The sequence below is a fragment of the Pithys albifrons genome, chromosome 2 (assembly GCF_047495875.1).
Source record: "Pithys albifrons albifrons isolate INPA30051 chromosome 2, PitAlb_v1, whole genome shotgun sequence".
In the NCBI taxonomy this organism is placed as follows: Eukaryota; Metazoa; Chordata; class Aves; order Passeriformes; family Thamnophilidae; genus Pithys; species Pithys albifrons.
In genome coordinates, this window is record NC_092459.1 from 39,174,896 (window position 1) to 39,199,029 (window position 24,134).

The window sequence follows — 24,134 nt, forward strand, 5'->3', positions numbered from 1 at the left end:
AAAACACTTCATCTGCAGGCAGAGTTTGTAGGGGAAGAAGACTGCAGGAAGTTCAGCACAGACACCATATAAAGGGCTTATGTAGTTTTATTTTTGCAAAATGCATTTTCCCCCCCCCAAGGACATGTTACAAAGGGATAAAAAGTGTCCACATAAAGAATGGTTTTCCAATAGAGATGATTAGATATAGCTGTTGCACAGTAATGCCAGAGTTGAAATGCTTAAAACATTAATGTTGCAATGCTTCAAGAAGAAGAGAGTAAGTATTTTTAGCAATACCCTCAATTCATGTAAGTAAATGCTGTGCTAATTTTACCAGTGCCTATGCAGGTCATGCTGAGCCTTTCTAAAACAAATGATAAATTTAAACTTGCATTTTTAATGCCTATTTTGGTGTTATTCTACAAGGAGGAGGGTAGATCCAAGATAGATGGATGTTTGAAGGACTGAAAAATGCAGTGGATTTGATTATGATGTGGAATTACTCTGCTGGCATTTCCAAAAGTCTGTAAAGATACACCATCTATGAATACATGGTCTGAGTTTTTATGATTTTTTTTTGTTGTTCTGTACATACCTTTACACATCACACATTAAGCCTGCAAAAGGTTTACTGTTTTAAAGCTGCTCGAGAAGACAAAACCCATATCCTAGTCATTCATCATAAAACAAGCCTAATTATGCTAGGACATATTGACACTGCATCAGATTTTTAATCCTCAACATAATTTTATAACCATTGCTAACAGATGGGCTGATTACACTGAATTTGAGTTTTAAGTAAAAGTTAGAAATTCTAAAATATGATTAAATTGAAAATACCCATTGCATACACAATTTTCAAAAGCTACTGAGAGAAGGAAAATGAGAGTGCAATAAAACCTCTTTTCTGTTTCCTGATGGAAATATATTGTATTAAATGGGCAGTTATCATGATAAGTTCCTTAAATGGCCAACCAGTGTATGCTATTGGCAGCTCCTCTTCCGTGCAATTACAACAGATATGCAGAATCTTATTCTTTCCATAGGTCTGCTGCCCTATTCCAGCATAAAAGGTGTGAATTTTTCTATTTCAGAAGCTATTTCATTGAAACAAGTGCCTTCTCCCCCTCTATTTTTTTTTTTTTGGTCATTGAAAATGAAAGCAAGGAGTAATTTAAATTACTGTGTTCCTGCTCTTTAATAACAGTAACAAATGGGAAATTCTTATAAAATAGAGGTACAACTTTGTGGGACTAATGGAAGCTGCATGTGAATTCTGAACAGAAGGTGTCTTTTTTTTGTTAGCATTTTAAGGTTACTAAAGGTAAGTTAAGCCAGACTTCCCTCTGCCTGTCATTGTTCATCATATGCTGGACATCTGTTTCAGATCACAAGGATGATAATGGGTCAGAGGTGATTGGTATCCTGAATTCTGGAGTAGGGAAAATATAAAAATTAAATACTGTCTGTTCAGATTTCAGTTCTATACACTGCAGAAAGAAAGGGTGTAGTAGTCCCTTTACATCCTGGAACAGTCCTCTGGCCAACAAGATCAGCATAGGAAATGCTTGCAAAGCTCATGCCCCCTGTCCTTCAGACAGGTCTCCTGTCAGCATTATTAGCATTTCTAAATGAAAGAAGACACTGGTCACAGAACGCACACCAGGCCTGGGGGGGAAAATGCTTACTGAAATCAAATATTTTGTTAGAACTCCACTGCCGGTGATCCCATAGTTGCAAGTAATTAAGATTTCGGTTAATTTTGGCTGGGGTAGAGTTAATTTGTCCTGAATGCAGGGTTGATAATATAATTATGTTTTTGTTACTGATGAGCAGGGCATACACAGAGCCAAGGTGTTTTCTGCTTCTCATATTGCCATGCTGGTAAGGAAACTGGGAATGCATGGGAGGTTGGGAGGAGACACAGCTGGGACAGATGACCCTAAATGACCAAAGTCATATTCCATACTATATGACATTATGCTCAGTATATGAAGTAGGGGGGACATTTGTAGTGATGGTGTTTGTCTTCCCAAGTATCCATTAGGTGTGATGGGGTCCTGCTCTCCTGGAGATGGCTGAACACCTGCCTGGCCATAGGGAAGCACTGAACTGATTTGTTGTTTTGCTCTGGTTGTGTGCACGGCTTCTGCTTTCCCTATTAGTCAATCTTTTATCTCAATCTGCAAGTTTTCTACCTTTAACCATTCTGATTCACTCCCCAGTCCCACTGGTGGGGGCATGAGCTGTTGCTTGGCTGCTGGGCTAGGGTTAAACCACAACATCCAAAATGGCTGAATACCACCAACTTTTCATTATACAGAAGGGTTTGAATTATGAAATTTCTCTAAACTAGGTACTCTAGCTACAACGTTATTTTCAGCATCTTTTCACCATCAGTTGCAGAATTTACAACTGCAGTAAATGTCCATCCTTGCAAGCAGTGTTATTTTTAAACAACATACTGTATGAGACCCTTGCCATCCCAAGAGTAAAATGCTGCCCTAGTGCTACCAAAACACAGGCCAAAGGAAGAGTCTATAAAAACAGAAATCAGACTGTCACTTCATGGTGATACTTCAGACCAAAATTGTGGCAACACAAAGCTGTCTGGAGTGGTTACCTGTTAGTACAATCAGCCTGCTCACCTGCAGCATGTGGCTTTGGCACATTAGATCTGACTCTAACTGTGACCACTGAAGTCTCTAACACACTGTCTTGCACCCAACACTGGTTTGCCTTTCGGCCCTTTGTTAATAATGGACACTTCTGTGAGACAACAGGCTGATGGTAAGCAATTGCCTTCTGCAGCAGCTTGTGTGGGTGCCAGCTGAAAAGAAGAGAATGAAGGAAGGACCCCAGTAGGTTGTGGAATGCTGTTGCTCTAAGACTGCAAGAGGACATAGAAGCCTGGATGAGATGGTAGAAGAAGAATTGCAGCGGTGTCCAGCTGTAGTAGTAAGATGGGTTGTTCTTGATGGGTAATGTTTGACTGTTCAAGCAAATATATCAACAAGATCTGTAAATCATAAAGTGATTTACGTTGGCAGGATCCTTTAAAGGTCATCTAGTCCAACCCCCCTGCAATAAGCAGGATCAGGTTGCTTAGAACCTTATCCAACCTGACCTTCACTGTTCACAAGGATGGGGCATCTACCACCAGCCTGGGCAACTGTTCCAGTGTTTCACCACCCTCATCATAAAAAATTTCTTCCTTATATGCAGTCTGAATCTACCCTCTTTTAGTTTTTAAACCAAACTGCTCATTTGTAAAATATTACAGAAAGGTTTAATTTAAATAATGTTCATTGTCTTAAGCAGCTTTCATACAGACAGCATCAAATAAGACATACTATATAAGTTCTTTTAGTTTTCAAGTTTTTTTCTATATTCTATTTAGAATCAGCATTTTCTTTCCTCCTAACTAGTTTTGGACTGTTGTTTTGGTGTATGCTTGGTAAGTCAGCCTAGATTAGCACTCTGAAAGCCTTCCTCTCATTAATATTATTGGAACTATCAGTCACATCTGCAAATGTCCATACCAAATAAATAGACCAAACCAGATTGCCCATTTGGCAGTGGTTGATGAATATGATGCAAAATGCAGTATTTCCGTTCACATTAACTTTGTGACAGAGAAGAATGATAATTTCCAAACTGCTTAAATTAGTTTCCTATGCACCAGGAGCTGCTGCACATTTACATAAAGCCCTGTTGCTTTTTCAGAAACTTTCAACCACTACAGATTGTATTAAATATGTCTTTAACAACCTACCAAACACATCATTAAATGCTTTGTTATAATATCTGCTCTATCCTTTAAAAGTCAGTTTTTACATTCAAGAAGTAATACTACAGTAAGAAATTTGTTCTGTAATCTACTGGGTGGTAGGACAAATTTTAATGAGATGTCTCTTGGAGTGGGGTGGGTTTGGGGTTTTTTTGTTTGGTTGGATTGAGGGGTTTTTTTGTTGTTTGTTTTTTTCTTTTAAGGTATTTTAGAAGCACAATCCTCCTGAGATGAATGAAACTTCTCCCAGGTATAGAAGCTTACAAGAAGCTACAATGCAAGTTCAATAAGTCACTTTCATAATGAAAAGAACCTCTATGGTCTGTGCTATTAAGTAGCCTAAAGAGGCTTTTAGTTACTGCATTATCTGAAGTACCTGTAGCCCATTTAAGCAAGAAGATTACCTAGTTCAACTTGATAAGATCACTGTGACGAAAGAGGAGCTGCTCTGAACAAGATTTTAGGGATTTTATGGAGCTATTAGACACAAAAATAATCTTTGCTTCCCCTTAACACTGTAAAGTTAAAATGTGAATAACTTCAAAAGAAAGAGCCTGTTCACCAGTGTTGCCATTAAGGGCAACCTTACTACTCCCAAAGTCCTAAGTAGTTTCAGAAATACTGATTATTGAGGGAAGTGAAAAATGTGGACACCACAGCCATTAATGAAAGTTCTCCGAAAACTTTAGAAAAAAAATGTAGAAAAAGTTACAGAGCTAGATCTGCTCTGGAAAGACCCATAAGACAGTGAAGTATTTGAAAGATCCAACTTTTCAGGCCAATAGGAATAATTACTAGCCTATGATCAAATGATGACTATTTTCAGTAGAAGTCTGTTCTGTCTTTCTCTCACAGTGACATGACTACTTAGAAGTCCATAGGATCCCTGGAAAGTATGGGTTAATTTTAACAACATAGTAGTGAAAAGGTAGAGAACAGACATCCTTTTCCTTGTATTGCCCACAAAGACAACAGAGACATTTAAGTCATTCAGATTCCAGTGTAAAATGTTTTAATATAGGTGGAAGGTTAAGGCAGCTATATACATTCTGTGCAAGATAAACACAAGCTGTCTCTTAACACTAGGTCCATCATATTGGCACAACTCCTAGTGAATACACTGCATTCAACAAGTTGAGTACTAATGAGCACAGGTTTTTCTCATTCTAGTAAAATAATAAATTAGAAAGTACAAAGTTAAGATATTCTCAAGAATAGACTGAATAAGATTTTCAAAAGTACACCATTAAAAGAGACAGGTCTCAATGGGAAACTCAGTTGTGAAATTAATTCTTTGAAATCCTGTCTTGTATGTTGCTATTCAGGGTCTCTTCATATAGACATCTAAATATGTAATAAATTAACTGTATCTTCAATTGCTGTCCATCAGTATATTAATTTTCAGATGCATGACAATATTAAAATACCACAGAAATTAATACATAAATTGGGGGAAAAAACAACCACAAAATTGATAAATGTATTTCCATTGTAAGATAAAGAATTTGTCTAGTGTCGTAGAGTATAGCTTTAGGTATTGACAGTGTCACAACATCCAAGAGGAAAGAATTAATCACAAGCACACTGCTAATCTGTCTCATTTTCCAGTTTTTGTATCTCATTTTGTCCAGCTTCTGCGAGGTAAGATAAGAGTCTTTTATAGGCTTCTCTGTTGAGAAAAAAACAAAACAAAAAATAAAGTAACATGTTACTTAAACAGTCTCACACATCCTAGGAGTAAAAGCACATAGTTCCCAAACTCATTGTTTACATACCGGGATACTAAAAGATGGGAACTTCCCCCCACCTTTTCAATTGTTTTGTTTGATGTCATTTCTTAGCATGGCCAGACTGCAGTAAGGATAAGAATTGCATTGGTTATGGCTAGAAGTGTAGTGAAGATGCTTAGAAGTCTACTTGTTTAGTAAACTGCTGTGAAATAGAAATTCTTCATTTTAAAACACGGAGTTTCCAAGGCTTAGACGAGATTAGCATTCAGACTTCATCATGTTTGCTCTCTCATTTCTGCCTAAGAAATTTCTGTGACTCACACCACAGCACAGTGATGTGAGCCACTGGCACTAAGGGTGCAGGCTGGCACTAACACAGATTTAGACCATCATCCTCAACCAAGGACAACGACTGTTTTAAAATAAACCTGAAATTCAGAAGGGAACTGTCACTCAAGTGGATTTTCCAGAAGAGTGCATATGTGTTGATGAGACTTTTCACCTTAAGTTCATTCTAATACTCTCCAACCTAGACAATGTAATTATTGTTAAAGTACTGCCTCTGACATTCAGGTCTTTTCTAATTATCTGGTTTTGTCATGAAATATCAACCTGAGCAAACAAAACTGAAGTTTTCGTACTAGTTTCCTTGAAATAACAACACTGGACATCACCACTATAAGCAACTAATGCAACTTCTTTTATATCTATCTGGGTTTGCACTTTAACATCTACAGTAATTGCACAGAATGTGTTAATATAATGTTATTTACTGGCCAGGACTGAAGAGAAAAAATCAGGTATTAGTGGTCTTACAATAAAATGCTTATGGATCATCTGAGACTGCTGGGTAATGGAGCACATTATAAATACAAATTATTAATACAAAACATTGGCAACAGATTAGATAATATATATGGTTGAAGTGATGAGGCTGAAAAGAAATGTAGCTCTTCAGTAATCTCCAAGCATGTTTGCTTTCTTTCAGTATTTTGTAGATAATGGGATGAATTTTCCCATGATTAACAGTATTTAACAACAAAAACCCCCTGGCTATGAACACATTATCAAAGGATGAAAAGCAGGTAGGAAAGCAAGTAGGATGAAATCCTGCATATGATGGTACACACCCAGCTGACCCTGGGTGAACTGTCTTAAACACAAAGGTATTTGTTGGTAGGGGATAATAAAAAGTGAATAATACAATTACAAAGTAGTTAAATATATTTTTCATTAAATGGAAGATTAATGCTTGTGACTACCCTTTAGTGTCTCATGAGTTACATTCTCACACAACTCTGTATTTTGGACTTTTTATAGCCCAGTCCCTTCCATCACATGCCTCAAACCGACCCAGGGTGAGGCATGACTTTGACTGTCCCAGGATGTGCACTAATGCAAACACTGGGGCCAGTTCCTGGCCCAGACCACACTGATAGTCAAGGGCAGCCTTCCAGTACTAACAGGAGGAGCCCTTTTGGCTTGGGTGCTGCACTAGGCAGAGCGTCCTGGAGTATTGTAACATTATATGTATAGATGCTGAAAGTTCTGTGCTGCATCCACACTCAGAGACTGTGCAAAGCTGCTCCCCTCATGTGCCATTTCCTCCTAACGCCAGATGGATTCACAAGTCAAATATTTCTGTCCTAAGTTCTTGGGGGGCAAACGGAGGAAGTGTGAGTCTGCTGTGCCTGTTGGAGCCAGCCTTTTCTGGACACCCACAACTCTTCTATGTTTAGATTATGAGAGAACTCCTGAAGTGAAGATATGGGTATTTCTTTTCCAAGCATCTCAGATCATAATTGAATATACTATAATTCTATATATGTTCTTTAAAACAGGGACTGAAAGGAAAAATCATTGGGGCAGGAATTCTTTGTTCTATTTTGCAGCATACAGTGTAGTGAGCAGAGGCAACCTGGCTTCACATAAACTCTGCTGGCATCTGTGGACCCTAGTATCAAAATATCTCTGGAAATATTTTGCAAATACAGATAGCTTAAAACCACAAAAGCCTTGGGTTAAGGGAGATTTCTGACTGAACACCCTTTAAAAACCCCCTCATTTTTGAGCATCTGTGCTCTTAAAACTGCTTTTTTTCAAGAGAATAAACCTCTACTGCTCATTGTCAAAAGAAAATATTAAATAAAAATCAAACCTCTGTGCAGCATTTCTTCCAAGACCTTGTTTGTACTCTGAATCCTTCAGAGACTGTGTGATTGTGGGAATCAGGCTGGTAACTAACATCTGATCCAAGACTGCCACCGTTTCTAGTATGCTGAAAACCCGGTGATCATAGACGGCAGTATAGTCCTGGATAAACTGCCTGAGGGGGACACAGAGGCATTTAATGCAGGGTCAAAACTAGATGCAGGGAACACGGCAAAAACAACTGAAGAGTCTAATCAGAACAAGCAATCTGGCTGCATGGCAATTTTCATATTGTTACACTGGAATACACTGTCTGGAATACTTTCTTTAAATGAAGCTATGCTTTTGAAGCCTAATGCTTAAAATTCCACATTATTTATTTTCAAGCAAATTGGCAGATTCTGCTGCTGTTACCAGGGCTGACTTGTTCCAGAGTATTTTACATTGTAAATGTGTCTGAATGCAAAACTAAAACATGTATTTATAGTTTAATTAATAATAATAATAATTTATAATAATAGTCAGAAAAAATACTAACAAAACAAGAGTTCTAATATGCAGAAACAACATTGGCATTTCTTATAAGGTTCCACTGGATCTTCAGTGGGGTAGACCATGTGATGGAAGCACACCCATTTGCCTTCCCGAGGGAAGATCACAGATTACATTCAAATCAGAAATAACACACTAGGGATGACACATCCCATGAAAGTGACATATTAGGTACTGACTGGCATGCCCACAAACATCCATTCTTATTTCAGAGACTCTCTGTGGAGCTTTCATCTAGATCTGACCCAATACAGCAGCAGTGCTTAAGGGTTGCGAAGTGTCTTTGGGTGTCAGGGCATGCAGTTCTACTGTATCTATGTGAGAAACAGGATTCATTTGCATGGGAATGGAATAAGCATAATTTACATTATAATAATCTATCATTGTCACAAAATCAAGCACAAAAGCTAAGCTTGCTATATGAAGATTTGATCTCCATTATATGCCCTTCAAATTAGGCACCCACATCTTTCACAGCACCTAACACTGACCATCAGCATTCCTGAGAGATTTTTCCCATTGCAGCAGCAACACACCTCCTTACTGTAAACCTTTCAAAACAGTATCTCATCCATGAGAAGGCAGGTATGTGACTCTCTTCTGTTTTTTACTCTGGCTTTTTGGCCAAGCTGTGTAAAAAACCAGTACCAATACCATAAACAAGCAACAATGCAGTATGTTAGGGATAGTTATTTTAAAAAAAACATGTTTGCTGTCAATTGGCTTGCAGTAGCTTCGCTGCCAATTGGCATATTTTCTGGTTACCTAAATACAGAAGTCAGCTTGGTAGCATGTTCTCCTCCTGACCCTGCTTGGCAGCCTTCCACCATGTTCTGTACAATGTCTGTAGATATTTTTTTAACTGTAAAAGAAAAATCACAAGATTCACACAGAGCTCTTAAACTGACCATCTGGAGAATGTCTTTCATGAAGACTAAAATTTTTAAATGAGAAAAAAAAAGGTTTCATCTTACTTTGATGCAAATGAAATTACTGTGAAAGCAGTTAGATTGGCTATAAAGAACAGAATGAGTCACAGATTTATGCAAAAGTCTTATTTTCACCACTATTATCCTATAAACATACAGATTTTTATGTACACTAGGGTCATTTTGAGTCAAAGGAAAGAAATACACACTTAGTGGAAAGAGATTTCATTTAAATATTTAAATATAAGTTCTGCTTATATTGTTTAATCATTCCTATTTAATTTAAAAGAAAGGTAATCATAGCATTATATTCTGCTTAAATAGATCTACACTGTACTTTCAATGGTGGATATTGCTCTGAAATCCAACCTAACTTGTTTTTTAAGAGAAAACAAACAACTGCTCACTATTTCCTTAATAATTGTTTCCAAATAAATACTCAAGTTGCAAGATACAGCTCTTCCTTTATAAAGGTGGAACTGGGCTGCAAGGACTTTTCTAGAAGGTTATGGCAGAGCCTTGTCCAGGCAGGCAGTGAGCTGGTGGCTACAGTAGCACAGGACTTTCAGCTTATTCTAATTCCCAGCCCACTGCAAGGTGGGCACTCTCAGCTTCCAGCAGATATGGCTGTGAAGGCCAAAGAGAGAAGAAAGCTGTGTGATGATTCAGCTAATTTCCTAAGCACATCTTGTCCTTGAAACTGTTATAGAGCAGAATCAAAAGGTACTTTATTAGAGAAAATTCCCAGAAGTCGTCAAAAGTGAATCCCAATTTTGCTCAATGCCTCTACTAGCAGCTTATACACATTCCTTATATAATGATGCACTGAAGAGGGTGCTTCATTTTTTAAAAAGTTAAAATAAAGAAGTTCTTGCTATGAAACAAAACATAATGAAAGAAAAAAGACTCAAAGATGCCTTCAGAGAGCAACATGCTACTTTTAATCCATTTATAAACCTCTACAGGGAGAACATACACCAGTCTTATTTGGTAGCAAAACTTTAGGTGAAAATTTCTACAGTTGCCAAGTCTGAAGGAAATTAGATGGGAAGGATGGGTAGAAAGAAAATGCTCATCAGACTCCTGAGAAGTTGATTAGTTCATTAGAGAGTGTATTGGGTTTCGATGGCCAGGTTTTGGTAGCAGGGGGCCTACAGGGGTGGCTTCTGTGAGAAGCTGCCAGAAGCTTCCCCCATGTCCCGCAGAGCTAATGCCAGTTGGTTCCAGGATGGAGCTGCCGCTGGCCACGGCCGAGGCAGTCAGGAGAGATAGTAACAGCTCTGTGATAACATATTTAAGAAGGGAAAGATGAACATTGCAGCCAGAGAAGAGTGGAGTGAGAACGTGTGAACAACAATGTAAATGCCAAGGTCAGTGGAGAAGGAGGGGCAGGAGGTGCTACAGATGCCAAAGCTGAGGTTCCCCTGCAGCCTGTTGTGTAGACCACGGTGAGGCAGCTGTGCCCCTGCAGCCCATGGAGGACCAGGGATGCAGAGATCCACCTGCAGCCCATAGTGGAGCACAGATCACAGTGGGAGGATGCCCAGAGGAGGCTGTGACCCTGTGGGAGGCCCAGGATGGAGCAGGGCCCTGGAAGGGACCTGCTGACCCGTGGGGAGAGGAACCCGCACTGGAACAGGTTTTCCTGGCAGAACTTGTGGCCCTCTGTGGGTGACCCACACTGGAACATCCTGCACCTGAAGGAAGGACTGCACTCCTGTGGAAAAATAATACCTGTGGCAGCAGTTTTTGAAGAACTGTCGCCTGTGGGATGGACTCACATTGGAGGGGTTTGTGCAGGACTGTCTCCCATGGGAGGGACCCCATGGGGAGCAGGGGAAGGACCCCTCTCCCTGAGCAGCAGCACAAACAACTGACTGGAACCCCAATTCCCTGTCTCCCTTGCACTGCTGGGGGTAGGAGGTAGAACTTGGAAGGAAGGAGGGGTGGGGGGAAGATGTTTTAAGATTATTTTATTTCTCACTCTTCTGCTCTGATCCTGTAAGTAATATATTTAATTCATATCCCCACATTGAGTCTGTTTTGCCTGTGATTGGTAAGTGACCTCTCCCAGCTCTTATCTCAACTCATGAATCCTTTGTTGTATTTCCTCTCCTCTGTCCAGTTGTAGACGGGAAGGAGAAAGCAGCTTTAGTGTGTACCTGGCATCTAGCCCCAGGGTCAACCTACTACAGAGAGCAAAATGAGGTAGGATTTCTCTGCCTCATAGACAGAAGTCCCAGATCAGTTAATGGAAAAAAAAGTAAAATAAAAGCTTGTTCAGTTTAGCTGGCCAGAGGATCTTATTCACCCCAGCTAAGAAACTTAAATACTGGGATGAAAGATGCTCAGCAGTACAAACATCTTACAGGCGTGAAGAGATGTACTTAAAGCAAACAAACAGCTCACCTTGTGGCTCATTAACCAATACCATGCATTTCAAAACAGACGGAAGACCTAAGTCAATGTCACATAGTTCAGTGCTCTGGGTTCTCTGAAGTACTTGGAGAATGAAAGCAAGAACGGAGGCCAAGCGAGGTGGTGGAGCATTACCTTTGAACTGCATGTAGTTTTCACTGAGAAGACAAAGCAAACCAGAATACTATGATATGGGTTTGTTTCGATTCAATGCAAGCACCATATACCTAAAAATAACTGTAATATTTCAGCAGGAGGCCTATTACTTAGATTTCTATCTTTATCTAGGCTCAAATAATGGCTTCTATTTGTCTTAGTCTTAGCAACGACTCCCAATTTGTCAGAGGACAGTGATACCTTCTGACTCTTCTGTTGAGATTGATGTCAGAAATAAGAACTATCATAATTACAGTTAAAAAGCCAAGTGTGACTATAAAAGTTAAAATACAAAGGCAGCTTCAAAATTGAATAAATGAAGGAGTCGAGATTCTAAGATCCGAAAACAACATCTATAATGCAGCTGTTACTCAACTATGTTATTTAGCTTTATGTGCTTTTGTAAACTAGCAATCCAACTTGTGGTAAGAGCTCTGCTGTTATACTGCTACCGTTATTTTATTTTTGTCCACAGTATGTTGTGATGGGACAGCCTTTTGCTCTGTCAGAATTAACATGATCATCTCGATTATAAAATGTGGCCCAAAGATAAAAAGTTGATCTGCAGTAAAAGCAAATTTTAACATCACACACAGGGAATGTTCCAATTTGAACATCTTGACTTGTTATTTTTCCACAAAAGAATACAAGAATATGAACTACTGTTGGTTTGACATCAGAAATTAATGAAATCTGAAGACACTAAATTTAAATTGAAGTATTCAGGACAAAAGAGCGCAGGTGAAAAGAACACAGCATTTATTCATTGATCAGCAAGAGCACTCAAAGAACCTTCAAAAAAGGCTTTTTAGATATTTAGTATTAGGTACTATTATCGACTCAAGGCATGCATGTTTACTGAGCAATGCATCAATTAAAACGAGCATCCTTGTTAAAACTCAGGGGTACTTCTACACCTTTCAAATGAAGTCTGACTTTCAGAGCTCTGGGTACTTCATTGCACAGCTTCAGAGCACTGGTGTGACTAGGTAAATGAAAGCTGTAATTTTACTTCTGTATTTCTTACATTATGTGGTCTTACATTAATATTAGCAACTCCAAAATCTTTTACCCCATTAATTACTCTGAAAATTTCCCACTAATTTTTTTGGGGTGCTCTTCTACTGACATAGCTCTCTGACCAGGATAATACCCTTCTGATGGTGTGGTTCCATTTTCTCTGAGCAGCAGCAATATATTCACTATCTTTCTCACAGCAAAGTGGCCAGCAAACTCTGTACCTATTTGTGTACAGAACCAGTGACTGCCTCCTGACCACCCAACAGTTTGCAAATCAGAGTGCTGCTCACTTCTAACACATTCTTCCCAGATCACTAAGAAATGTTTCGCATCTTAAAAATCACCAAGTGCCATTACACCTTCAGAACTTTCTTTCCGCTATCAATCTCAATGTTCACACATGCATGCACGCATTCAAAAATAACTTATTAGGATGATGAAATTTGAGTATCCATAAGTTAAAAATATGTCGGAACTAAGACTGTGAAATCTTAATTCACTCTCTTAATATGTGATAATACAGACCTTACTTACAGAATTGCCTATTATACTTACCCAAGATCAACTCTGAAATTATTTTTTTAATCAATATGTATACACACTCTTAAACAAATAAAAATCCAATTGCCCTGGATATAAGCAATCACCTTGCATTCAATGAGGTCTAATTTCTTTCGCAACATGGAAAAAGTACAAATTGTTCACTGTTCTACAGTACATAAAACAAAGCTTCAGCCTTTCAGCAGCAGCGACACAGATTTATAGCTACTGTTGATGTTGTGCAAGGAATGACAGCACAGTGAACAAATACTGTCTCCCTGCCTCTGTGTCTTCCTTTTCCCATACCCCCAGTTTTCCATTTCCCCTGGTAGCTGCCACACCTGCATACACCATGACACACAGAGCAATAAGGTACAGGTAACTGTACATGCACAGGTAACTGTGGCAGCTATAAGCACTACAACTCTGTGACCCTAAATACAGCCTGAGACACAAACATATGATGATGTATATTGGAGCTTAAGTCTTCTAGAAAATTACTTGCTTTTCATGTGACCACATGCAATAGTTTTTCTTATAGCCTGGGGCCTTTATGCTTAATTACTCTCACAGATCTTTCCAGTTTTACTCTCCTGATGATACAACACTGTTCTTCCTTTGCTGCCTGCCCAGCAACTCACAGGCTCTTCCTACATCTGCACTATCAGTTAACTGTGAAGAAAACAGAGATATTCCCTTTCTCAGTAGCTATTTGCAAAATCCGAGTAAATGATGCTTTTTCCTTCACTAATCCTTACTTTATGACATGCAAAGTGCTCTTCCGTAGGCGGAGCATCTGGGAGGCTGTGATGGAACTGCATAAGGCAGTCAGCAGAGGATGCTGTCCGGCACCAGGCGCAGTTGGAGAAGAAGGGAGAAATCGTCCGAAATAGTGTCGAATAATGCTCCCAAGGAGTTGATTTAAATAGGCACTCTGTGTTTGGGACTGACAACATATGAAGGACAGGCCCTGTAGAAGAAAATTTTAGAAAGTGAGATATTGATATTGTTAACTATACTTTTGAATACATCTTTAGCAACTCTAGGCTAAATACTCATTACACACTGTGCAAACTGCAGCACACAGAGTAATTACTGCCTGAGAAATAAGCATCAGTAATTTGCTGCAGAATATGATGGTCTACAAATGAAGGCAGAGTCAGGAAAGGCTCGCAAAAGAGAAAAGATCTTTTATTAGACTGATTAAAATATTGGAAGATAAGCTTTGGGACATGCAAGCTCTGTTTCAAATTCAAAACAAAACCTTAGCATTTCAGACCTGAGAAAGTTTCTGTGTCCAAAAGCTCATTATTTCTTTTAAAATCCTGTATGTCGTATCTAAACCAGTATACTAGTCAGGTAAGATTTCAGTAGGGAGATAAAGAATAAATACCTCACTTGTTTGTAAAGGACCATGTAAAATTTTTGTAAGAAATATATAGCAGAAAAACGAGCACTTAGCATTGAGCTCTGACAACAAAAAATTTGCTTATAGTCTGAAAAAATTAGGGTAAATTAGACACCATTTATAAGGGATTTAGAGGGGGTATTAAACTCTGTTTAAGATAAGGCTAAAACTGCTGTGATTTATCCAATATAAGCTATATTGATCCAGAGAAAAATCTATAATGAAAGTACTTGCCCAGAAAGTGCTTATCTGAACAGTACCTGTAGTTACACAACGTACATGTGGTCCATCCCTGAGAAAAGGATGGTACAGGTTGCCATAAGAGGAAATTAAGATCTTGTTTCCTTACCCCTCTTTTCAGAGGAAGAACAAATCACTAAGAAAAAAAAATCATAGAATCATAGAATCAATTGGGTTGGAAAAGACCTCCGAGATCATCAAGTCCAACCCTTGGTCCAACTCCAGTCCATTTACCAGATCATGGCACTCAGTGCCACATCCAATCTCCCCTGAGTCTCCTCTTCTCCAGACTAAACAACCCCAGCACCCTCAGCCTCTCCCCATAGGACTTGTGCTCCAGTCCCTTCACCAACCTTGTTGCTCTTCTCTGGACTCGCTCCAGCACCTCAATATCTTTCCTGAACTGAGGGACCCAGAACTGAACACAATACTCAAGGTGTGGCCTCACCAACGCAGAGTACAGGGGAAGGATCACTGCCCTGGTCCTGCTGGCCACGTTATTTTTGATCCAGGACAGGATCCCATTGGCCTTTTGGCCACCTGGGCACACTGTTGGCTCATGTTGAGCTTCCTGTCAATTAGTACCCCCAGGTAAATAAAGTTCCATGATCTCCTATCTCAAGGGTCATATAGTCAGCAGCACAAACGAAACCTCTTGAGAATAGTTTTGTCCAGCAATAAAAATGGTATAAAACAAAGTCAAGCACAGGTCCCTAGACAGCAACATCAACAGTACTTCAAACTTCCATTAGACTCCAGTTTTGGTAGGAGGACTCAAGCTGCTTTTGTTCCTTAGCTTCTGACAAGGAGTATTTCTGTTGCTTTTGGCAGGAGTCCTTCCCCCAAACTGCTTTCATCTATACCTGTCTGTGTGAACGTGACAGAACACTTTTTTCAGGAAAAAAAAAGAGAAGGCTGAGACATAGCTAAGGATCTTGAAATGGGAAGTTCCCACTTTTGGTTCCACAGAAACAAATACAAAAAACACAAGATTTCAAGAAATGAGGTGCTTCAGAACCTGCCTGAAGACTTGCTGTAGGTGGTTCTCTTGAACACAGAATTGTTGGGTTAAGAGTTTAACTTCACATATTTCTAAGGCTCCCTGATAATTTAGCAAGTCTGATAAAAGCATACTTCCTGAACTGAGGCTTTATTTAGAAGTTCAGATTCTCTCCTCCTTTTCTGTATATAGGGCAAAATTTTGTAGAAAAAAGCAGCTGCTGCTGTGTCGGAATTCTTAAAAACAAGAAGTCTGCTACCTCTAGGCAAGTAGCAGACTCATAGAGAGACTCTTACAGATGACAGATTATTTAGTGTGTAAGCTTGTGTATTTGATGTTTTCACTAAGATACTGCAGCAGGTATAAAGAAGAGTTGCCTGTGTTTCTGTAGTACATTTCATACAGAAAGACAGAATGTATTCCATAATCCAAATATTGGAACTGGCACTCTTAAGACTCTAGACTTTTAACAGTAAAACCCCAAATATCTGTGAGAAAGTGTATTAAGTTATCTGATAAAAGGGACACAAAAAATATCACAACCTTACAGAGGATATCTGCAGCAATACATGAAGAACACAGCACTTGTGAAGAACTAACAATGATAGTTACTGAGACAGTTCTTCAAATTGAAGATCACAAAATGCTATGCAATATCAAAAAAAGAAGAAATCAGTCATTATTTACGAGTAAGAGTTGCTGCTTTTAAGAAATGATCCGAGAAATATTTAATAGGTGCAATAAAAAGAAAAGAGTATTAGAATTTAGGTATCTGAAAGAATGGTGACATAATTTTTGCAGACCTAATAACTTCATTTGAAAATGAATCAACAAATGTAGCCTGATCCTTCATTAAACCATTTTCATTTTTTGAGCTGAAGTAAATTCATTCTGGAAACTGCATCCCAAAAAATTAGAAAAGAACTTGGATTTCTCTTTTGGACACAGAGGCCCACTGACTTCAGCTCAACATTCCATTCTGTATTTTGGACGCCTCCTTTTCCTTACAAAGTGCAAAGAACAACAGACACAAGGTCTGACAACATCATATCCCAAGTGGCACAAGGGATAAATTATCATCACTGCACAATAGCTGCAAATCTCCAGGTACAATGGCAAAACATCCCAGGCAGCTCCGGGCAAGGGTGTCATTACAAGCTAATCACACAGAATTTTCTTCTTTTAAATTCCACCAGTAATTAACCAGTAATACCGTTCATAAGAGAGAAAAAAGAAATGCATGCTACTGGACTGTAATTCTGGACCAGGGACTTGAAATCAGTCCCATCAGACCCCTAGGACAATTCCAACAAAGCAGATGGACTCTAAAGGGCTGACAGAGCCACTTTCTTTTTCTTAACTATGTTCTTTAGCCATCTTCTGAAGGTTAAAAAAACAATGACATTGTAAGGTGAGCAGAGAGGCATGACATCATCTGCTCCTTATTTTAGCAGAAAGGCAACTCATTCCTATCTGTCTTCACTGCAGGAACCTTTTGTGGCCAGAGTTGCCTCTTCTGATTTATCTGTGTATCTGTAAATCACCTGTGGAGAGCAAAGAACCGATTAGTATGGATTACTGGAACTATTCACTGCAAAAATGCCAGGCTACCTAATGATGACTTATATTATAAGTCCTGCTGTTAGAATAAATCTGCTGTTCACCAATTAATGTTGTACAATTCCTATTAAATACATACTATAATTCACAAAATGTATTAATAAGCTTGCTCAAATATTGGACCACAGATGTGGCTCACAGGAGGGCTTTTAAGGTCTGATCTCTGACAAATGCTGAGCTTGCACAGGCCTATTAAAATCACTGGAAAATGTGTGTGCCAAGCACTACTTAGAATAATGCTTTTTTACCACTTTCTGTATTTAGATAGAAATCAACAATCTTCTGTATTTGGACAGGATTAACACTGATAAATCAAGCAGGGTATCTTACCTTTCCTATTATTATGTATAAAATGCTTATTCCATGCACCCATTCTGTTTTCTGAAAGATAAATCTAAACTAATATTTCTTCTCCAAAACAAGTTCCATACAACACTTCAATTCTTTCCTATATTACTGGTAAATGAGTACTAAAATTCCTCCAAATCATTCTCCAAGAAATCCATCAAGAGCAATCTCAATCTGAAACTTCCTGTGGTAGGCTTCAGCAATTCACTATCACACAAATCAACTCAACCGCTCTTTACAGCAGTGAAATACCTAGGGTTAAATTTTACATGTTTCACAATCTCATCGTTAGGAACAGTCCCATAAAATTGTAAAATGGATGTTCATTCATATTCTTCATGCTTTACTTTTCAAAGTCAGTCATTAAACAACTCTGAGGGTAATTTTTATATATCTCAATAAAATCTTTCTTAGGTCATCAAGTATTATCAAAACAGATGATGCACAGGGATAGAAATAATATCCAGATAGTAACCCTCTAGGCAAGAAAAAACCCAAGCAAAAAACTAGTTTAAAAGATGCTAGAGCTAAGCTATTTTGACGAGGCAGCATCAGTGACTGAGTTTGAAAAAATCTTTGAGATAAGTTCTGTGCCCAATAACCGTCAAACCGCCTAACTGTATAGTCCAAACTTCTACATAAACACAAACATAACAAGCAAATACAGTCTGAAGTGAGGAGAAATGCAATGTCCAGTCCTAATTAGTCCATTTGACAGTTATGTGTGCTAGTGTGAAATTAAACAAAGCCTTTAATTTTGAACTACTAAAAATAAACTTGTAAGTTTGGGGTGAGATACAGTCATCAGTTTTGATGAATTGTGAAGGTAGGAATAAACTATGCTGTAGGAAGAGAAGGAGCTTCGTATGTTGTCCCAAAAGATGAAAAAATCAGGAATCATATAAGATTTCATAAGATCGTTGCATCAATGGATGTGTAAAATTAATTATCTGCTACTAAGACTGATTTAAAATCCCTTTAAAATGTGGATCAAGTAAACCAAATTAAGAGTAGTTGTTAAAAGTGCTGGAAAGACAGAAGTTTTGACAAATCCCTGCTAGCAAAACTAAGAAGTCTTCTGATTTCTGAAGAAGTGGTGTTTTTTTGACAAAGTAGGAGCAGCCCACACTAAGGAGTTGAAGGAAAAGAAAAAGAGATAGAGCCTGGAACTTTTCAGAAGACTACATTTAAAAGAAGAAAAAAGAAAGACAACTGCTGAGTAGAAATTCTGCTCAAGGGGTTTTATACTTTGACTGTTGTCCTGGGTTGAGCTGGCAAAATGCCAACTGTCCAGGACAGAGTGAAAAGGGTTCCTCCTCTGCCCAACCAGCTAAGGGAAAAAGAAGAGGGAGAGGAAAAAAAAACCCTCAAAGCAGGTTTATGCTGAAACCAACTACATGTATGAACAAAGAATAAAGAATTTGCTTGTAGAAGGTATTCTGCATGGTCTCTAAATTCCTGTTTCTTTATTTTCACATAACTGCTAAAGGATTAAGTTCTAAGATAGAGTATCAAGGGACAGATCTATAGAACAGTGTTAGTCTAACACTAGGGTGAATTAAGACTTCTGCACTAAAACAGCAGTGCTCCACCTCCACGAATGAGCACCAGGCACATGGCAGCCACCGAGGGAGGGTCTGATCACATATTTCACCTGCAGTTTAAGGCAAGACTATTCTGAAAGAATTATGTTTCTCCATCTTTCCCCTCACCAAGTTTACATTTTCCTCCCACATATACTGTTTTATCATTCTTTTTGATATGCCCATTTGGGTTTTTGGATTTTGTTTGTTTGTTTTGTGACGCTAGTTTCTATTTGATTCAGCTCACAAATCACTATTCACAGAATCATTAAAACAAATTGAGAATGAACATGGTGGTGAAAGGGAATGAATTTAGCTCCAAGCCAATTGTGAAACAATAACCCGAGATGTCAGAGTGCCTAGAATCAATTTGATCTCAAAGGATCTCTTATGAGTTATTTTTTTATTTATAAACTGATCTTGAAATATTTTCATTTTGAGTTGATTCTTAATTAGAATTTTTCTACTTTTCCAAATAAAAGGGAAGAAAGTATTTTTGACTGAACAAAGCATTTTGAAGCATTTAATTTTGGAACTTTGTAACTACAAACAAATAATAAAATGAAGAAGTCCCTTATTGAAACAAGAACAAGAAGTCAAGAATTCTCTTTGACTTCTGTCCTCAAAAGTGTTTGTCAAATTAATGAATTACTTGTTTTCTAGAAGCAGCTTTTGTCTAAAATAAACTACTTAGTCAAGTAAGATCATCTACCATACCCAGAAAGTGTATGGACTATGCAGCAGACTGCTGAAGAATAAAAAAGTGAGGTCAGGAAGTCAGAAACTGGCAAAGAAAACAGGGAACAAGGGTCCACAACACTTGGACTTCAAAAACAACTCAAGTGGTCTCATCTTAAGACTACATCCGTCTGTGCAGACTCCAGAGAAACTGACTCTCTGACTAAAATACTAAATTAGCAAACAGACACTCATGCTCTGTGGTAATATCATTGTCCAGATGGTCCTACATGTACATAGCTTCTGAAAATACCTACAGAGCAGCAAAGCAAGTCATATTCTGCATATCATTATATAATCTTATTCAGTTCCATATGACATACCATCGATCACAATGCAACTACTTTTGAGAGGAACAGATCCGAGGGATATTTACAATGTCATCACTGCATCGTCTCACAATACAATCTTGCAAAGCAGTTAGTTAAGACTGCAATCAAAATGAAGAGTAGAAGGCAGGGAAAACGGTAAGCAGAGAAGACCCAAGGATCTACAAGGAAGACACGTCAACTTACTTTTTTTAACAATACACTCCTTTCCTCACCAGCAGGAATTAGTCTCTTTCTACAGCATCAACAAGCCATGCATCATTTCAAGAGTGCTGTGAAGTTGAGGGAAATATAGGAGGAATAATGGGCAAGAAGGCTTTAGCCATGTAGGAGTAAGCAGCAGAAACTTGATTCAGTAAAATATATTCTCACAGCATTAAGATAAACAAATAATAAGCACAGGATTTTCTTTTGTTCCCAAGACCAAAAAAAAAAGGATATCTTGTCTATAATTATCTACAGTTAGCCAAGTCAAGGATGATTTAAAACATTTGTTTCCTCAGTCATCTTAATAAGTATCTCACTACACATTATTATAACTTGATCCACCGTTTCAGAAATCTCTCACATCAGAGACCAGTGTAACCAGCAGGTTGGGAAAAAGCTTTCTACATATAGTGATGAGACTAGAAGCTCTGGAGTGTACCATAGCCTAGCTGCATGCCATGAGAGGAAAGCCAAGGGAGCGGCAATTTTCCTTTCATTTCTGTAAGAAGAAAAAACTCCTCTTGCCAATTTTTTAAATTCTGTCAATGTTTGCTTTGATTAGGGAAAAGAAAAGCATTCCCTGCAATATGAGTCATTTTCTGAAGATAGGCTTGTCTGCTGATAATAGAATTCAGATATTTACCTGAAGATAAAGAGGCAGGCTTTCCTGAATGGCAGACAGCAAAGCCACAGGCAGCTCTTTGTCCTGCTGGAGCACAGAGTGTGGCAGCAGCAAGCAATCCACAATGCGAAACAAGAGTTGCTGTGCCTTGGAAGTAGCCAGTATTGGTGCCCAGAACTTCACTAGACATCCTGTTGGGAAAAAAAAAAGAAAAACAAGAAAAGAAATCCCAAAGCAATTTACAGTTAAATAAAAAAAAAAAGCCTACAAAGACAATTATATTTAATTAGATAATCTCAGAATAGCAACAGCAACTGAAATGTCTCACTCCCATATCCTTATTCCATGGCGTCCTTTTTAAAAAATCCCAGTCAAAACAACAAGAGTTGTTTAGAGTTCATCAAAATAAAAGTAAAAAATTAATTCAATACATTAGAATTAGAAGTTTTTATGCAACTGAAGAAACATTAAATATCCTTTCTATTCTGGACATTTAGAAACATTCAATATCCTTCAAATTTTATTTAATTTCAGCAGCTTAAAAGAATAAGGGGCATCCAACTCCATTAAACCAGTGTAGTCTCACCAGATCTTTGTGGGCTCTCAGTTCACAAACTGAGAGCCTCAGAGAACATCTTCCTTGTTCTTAACTCATTAATGTATCACTTGCACAGCTTTGAGTCAGGCTTAAGATGTGTCTTTTGCAAAAAAAATAAAAAGGTGTTGATTTGTAAATACCCTAACTTTGAGAAACATCTTTATTCCAGGTGAGGTGCAATTTTTCTTAAGGAAATCACTATGCTCGGGAGTGTTGATAATCAAAACATACATTAAACAAAACAAGATTGCTATGTAGTGGTTCCCACAGACATTCTCAACTTTATATTTAATTAGAGGCAAGGAAAAGTTTGCTGGGTTGAAAATACAGGAATAACCCAAGCAAATGTTTAAGACTTTGAAAATAATGAAAAATAAAATGTAGGCTGTTACAAGATATTATTAATCTATAAAACCCATTCATTACCATCTCTAAAAACAACACAAAACAACATTAATCTTGTGGAGTGAAAGAAAACACCATGATCAATCATCGAGAAAGAGAACGATCACCTAACAATACTTCTAATAATGTTGTCTAAGCTTCCTACTTTGAAAGAAACATGGTCATTCCAGCTAAAAGTACTCCTTCTATTATCGCTGCTGTGATGTATGGGACAGTACAAGACACAATCTGACTACAGACAGGAGGTGTTTAGATTTAAGTTTCTTGCTTTGTCCTTATAATTTAACAAGCTTATAGAATGTGAAGCAGTGATTCCAATACACTTACGTATTTTTTCTTTTAAACCATTTTTATGTTTTCTTAACTAAAAAGAAAAGGATAATTTCTTGCATACAACAGCGTGACTGAAGATTAATCATTTCCTACTGCAAAGAACAGAAAAGACAATACCAATCTAAAAAGGAAAATACCAATCTAAAACTACTTTCCATGGCTCCAACCCATACATAGATATTTAAAAACATTTTTGATATATGTCTTGTGTATCAAAATATGCTGATCTTGCAATAGAAAGTAAAGTATTTTATAAAATTCTAATTCCAGTATATTGGAACCACCTTTTCCATGCTGGCCATGCTTTAACTGTGCTTCTTATAATCATGATTTAATTTGCATGTGCATTGCAAACCATTACCTCTGTCTTTGAGATATATAAGGTTTACTCTGTTTTTAAAGGTAAATGGGCCAGATTGGCACATTTGTTGACAATATACAGCACTCTTCTTTTTCCATCCTATTAGTGGTTCCACACTTAATGAACAAATGCTAGAACTGACTTTTAGTAAAGTACAGAGTGTAAGTAAGAGAAGTAACTCCAAAGCAAATTATACTCCTAAACCAACTTGGCCACTAATGTAACTTCAGTAAATACAATGCAGCCTCTCTTGATACTGCTTATCATAGAATATCCTGAGTTGGAAGGGACCCACAAAGATCATGAAAGTCCAACTCCTGGCTCTGCACAGAACTACCCCAAGAATCACACTATGTGCCTATGAGCGTTGTCCAAATGCTTCTTGAACTCTGTCAGGGTTGGAGCTGTGACCACTTCCCTGGGGAGCCTGTTCCAGTGCCCAGCTGCCCTCTGAGTGAAAGACCTTTTTTTAATATTTAACCTAAACCCGTGAAAAACATAGTATTAAACTCCACTTTACCCTTCCACATTGGCCCTAATCAAATCTGCCTACAGTTTGCTGGGTTCTATAATTCCTTGGCTGCACTCCAATTTCTACCTTTAAACTACACAAAGATTGAAAAAATCATTTAAATAAGTGGTTCTCTGACAAGTGATTTCTCTGGTGAGCCAGGCTATCCCCCCATAGCTTGGATACCTAACACCATGCAAGGTGCATGTTTCCTCAATCTGCAGGGTTCAAAACTTGGAATTCTTTAAGAAGGGTGTACACCCCCTTTTATGCTCTATAGGAAAAAGTCAGAGCTCATCACTTTTGTTTAAAATATGAGTGGGCAGAGGAGGACAAAATGAAAGGCCTCACATAAAAAGATCTCTTGATCCTCTGTGGGACGAGCAGATCCGCTATGAGCTGTAACCTCAGGAATTGCTATGACTTATAACAATCCTCACTACAGCTAAGTAGTCAAAAACCAACTCTTGTCACTGTTTCTGGGTTGGTTTAAGTAAAAGAGGTGGTTTTCAGCAGTGAAAGACACAGAAACATCTTACTTTTGAAAATGCTGATTTGCAGGG

The 24,134-nt window shown here is 38.2% G+C and overlaps 1 protein-coding gene across 1 annotated transcript in view; it reads right to left on the minus strand.

Moving 5' to 3' along the window:
* Nucleotides 1–4,774: 4,774 nt before the first annotated feature.
* MMS22L (MMS22 like, DNA repair protein) overlaps nt 4,775–24,134 on the minus strand; it is a 101,476-nt gene continuing 82,116 nt past the window's right edge. The window contains exons 20-25 of the mRNA XM_071547860.1: nt 21,385–21,554; nt 14,027–14,238; nt 11,544–11,710; nt 8,971–9,067; nt 7,661–7,828; nt 4,775–5,441 (exon numbers count right to left, since the gene is read on the minus strand). Of these exons, the coding sequence (XP_071403961.1) occupies nt 5,360–5,441; nt 7,661–7,828; nt 8,971–9,067; nt 11,544–11,710; nt 14,027–14,238; nt 21,385–21,554 (896 nt within the window). The 3' untranslated portion in view covers nt 4,775–5,359. The remainder of the gene's footprint in view (nt 5,442–7,660; nt 7,829–8,970; nt 9,068–11,543; nt 11,711–14,026; nt 14,239–21,384; nt 21,555–24,134) is intronic.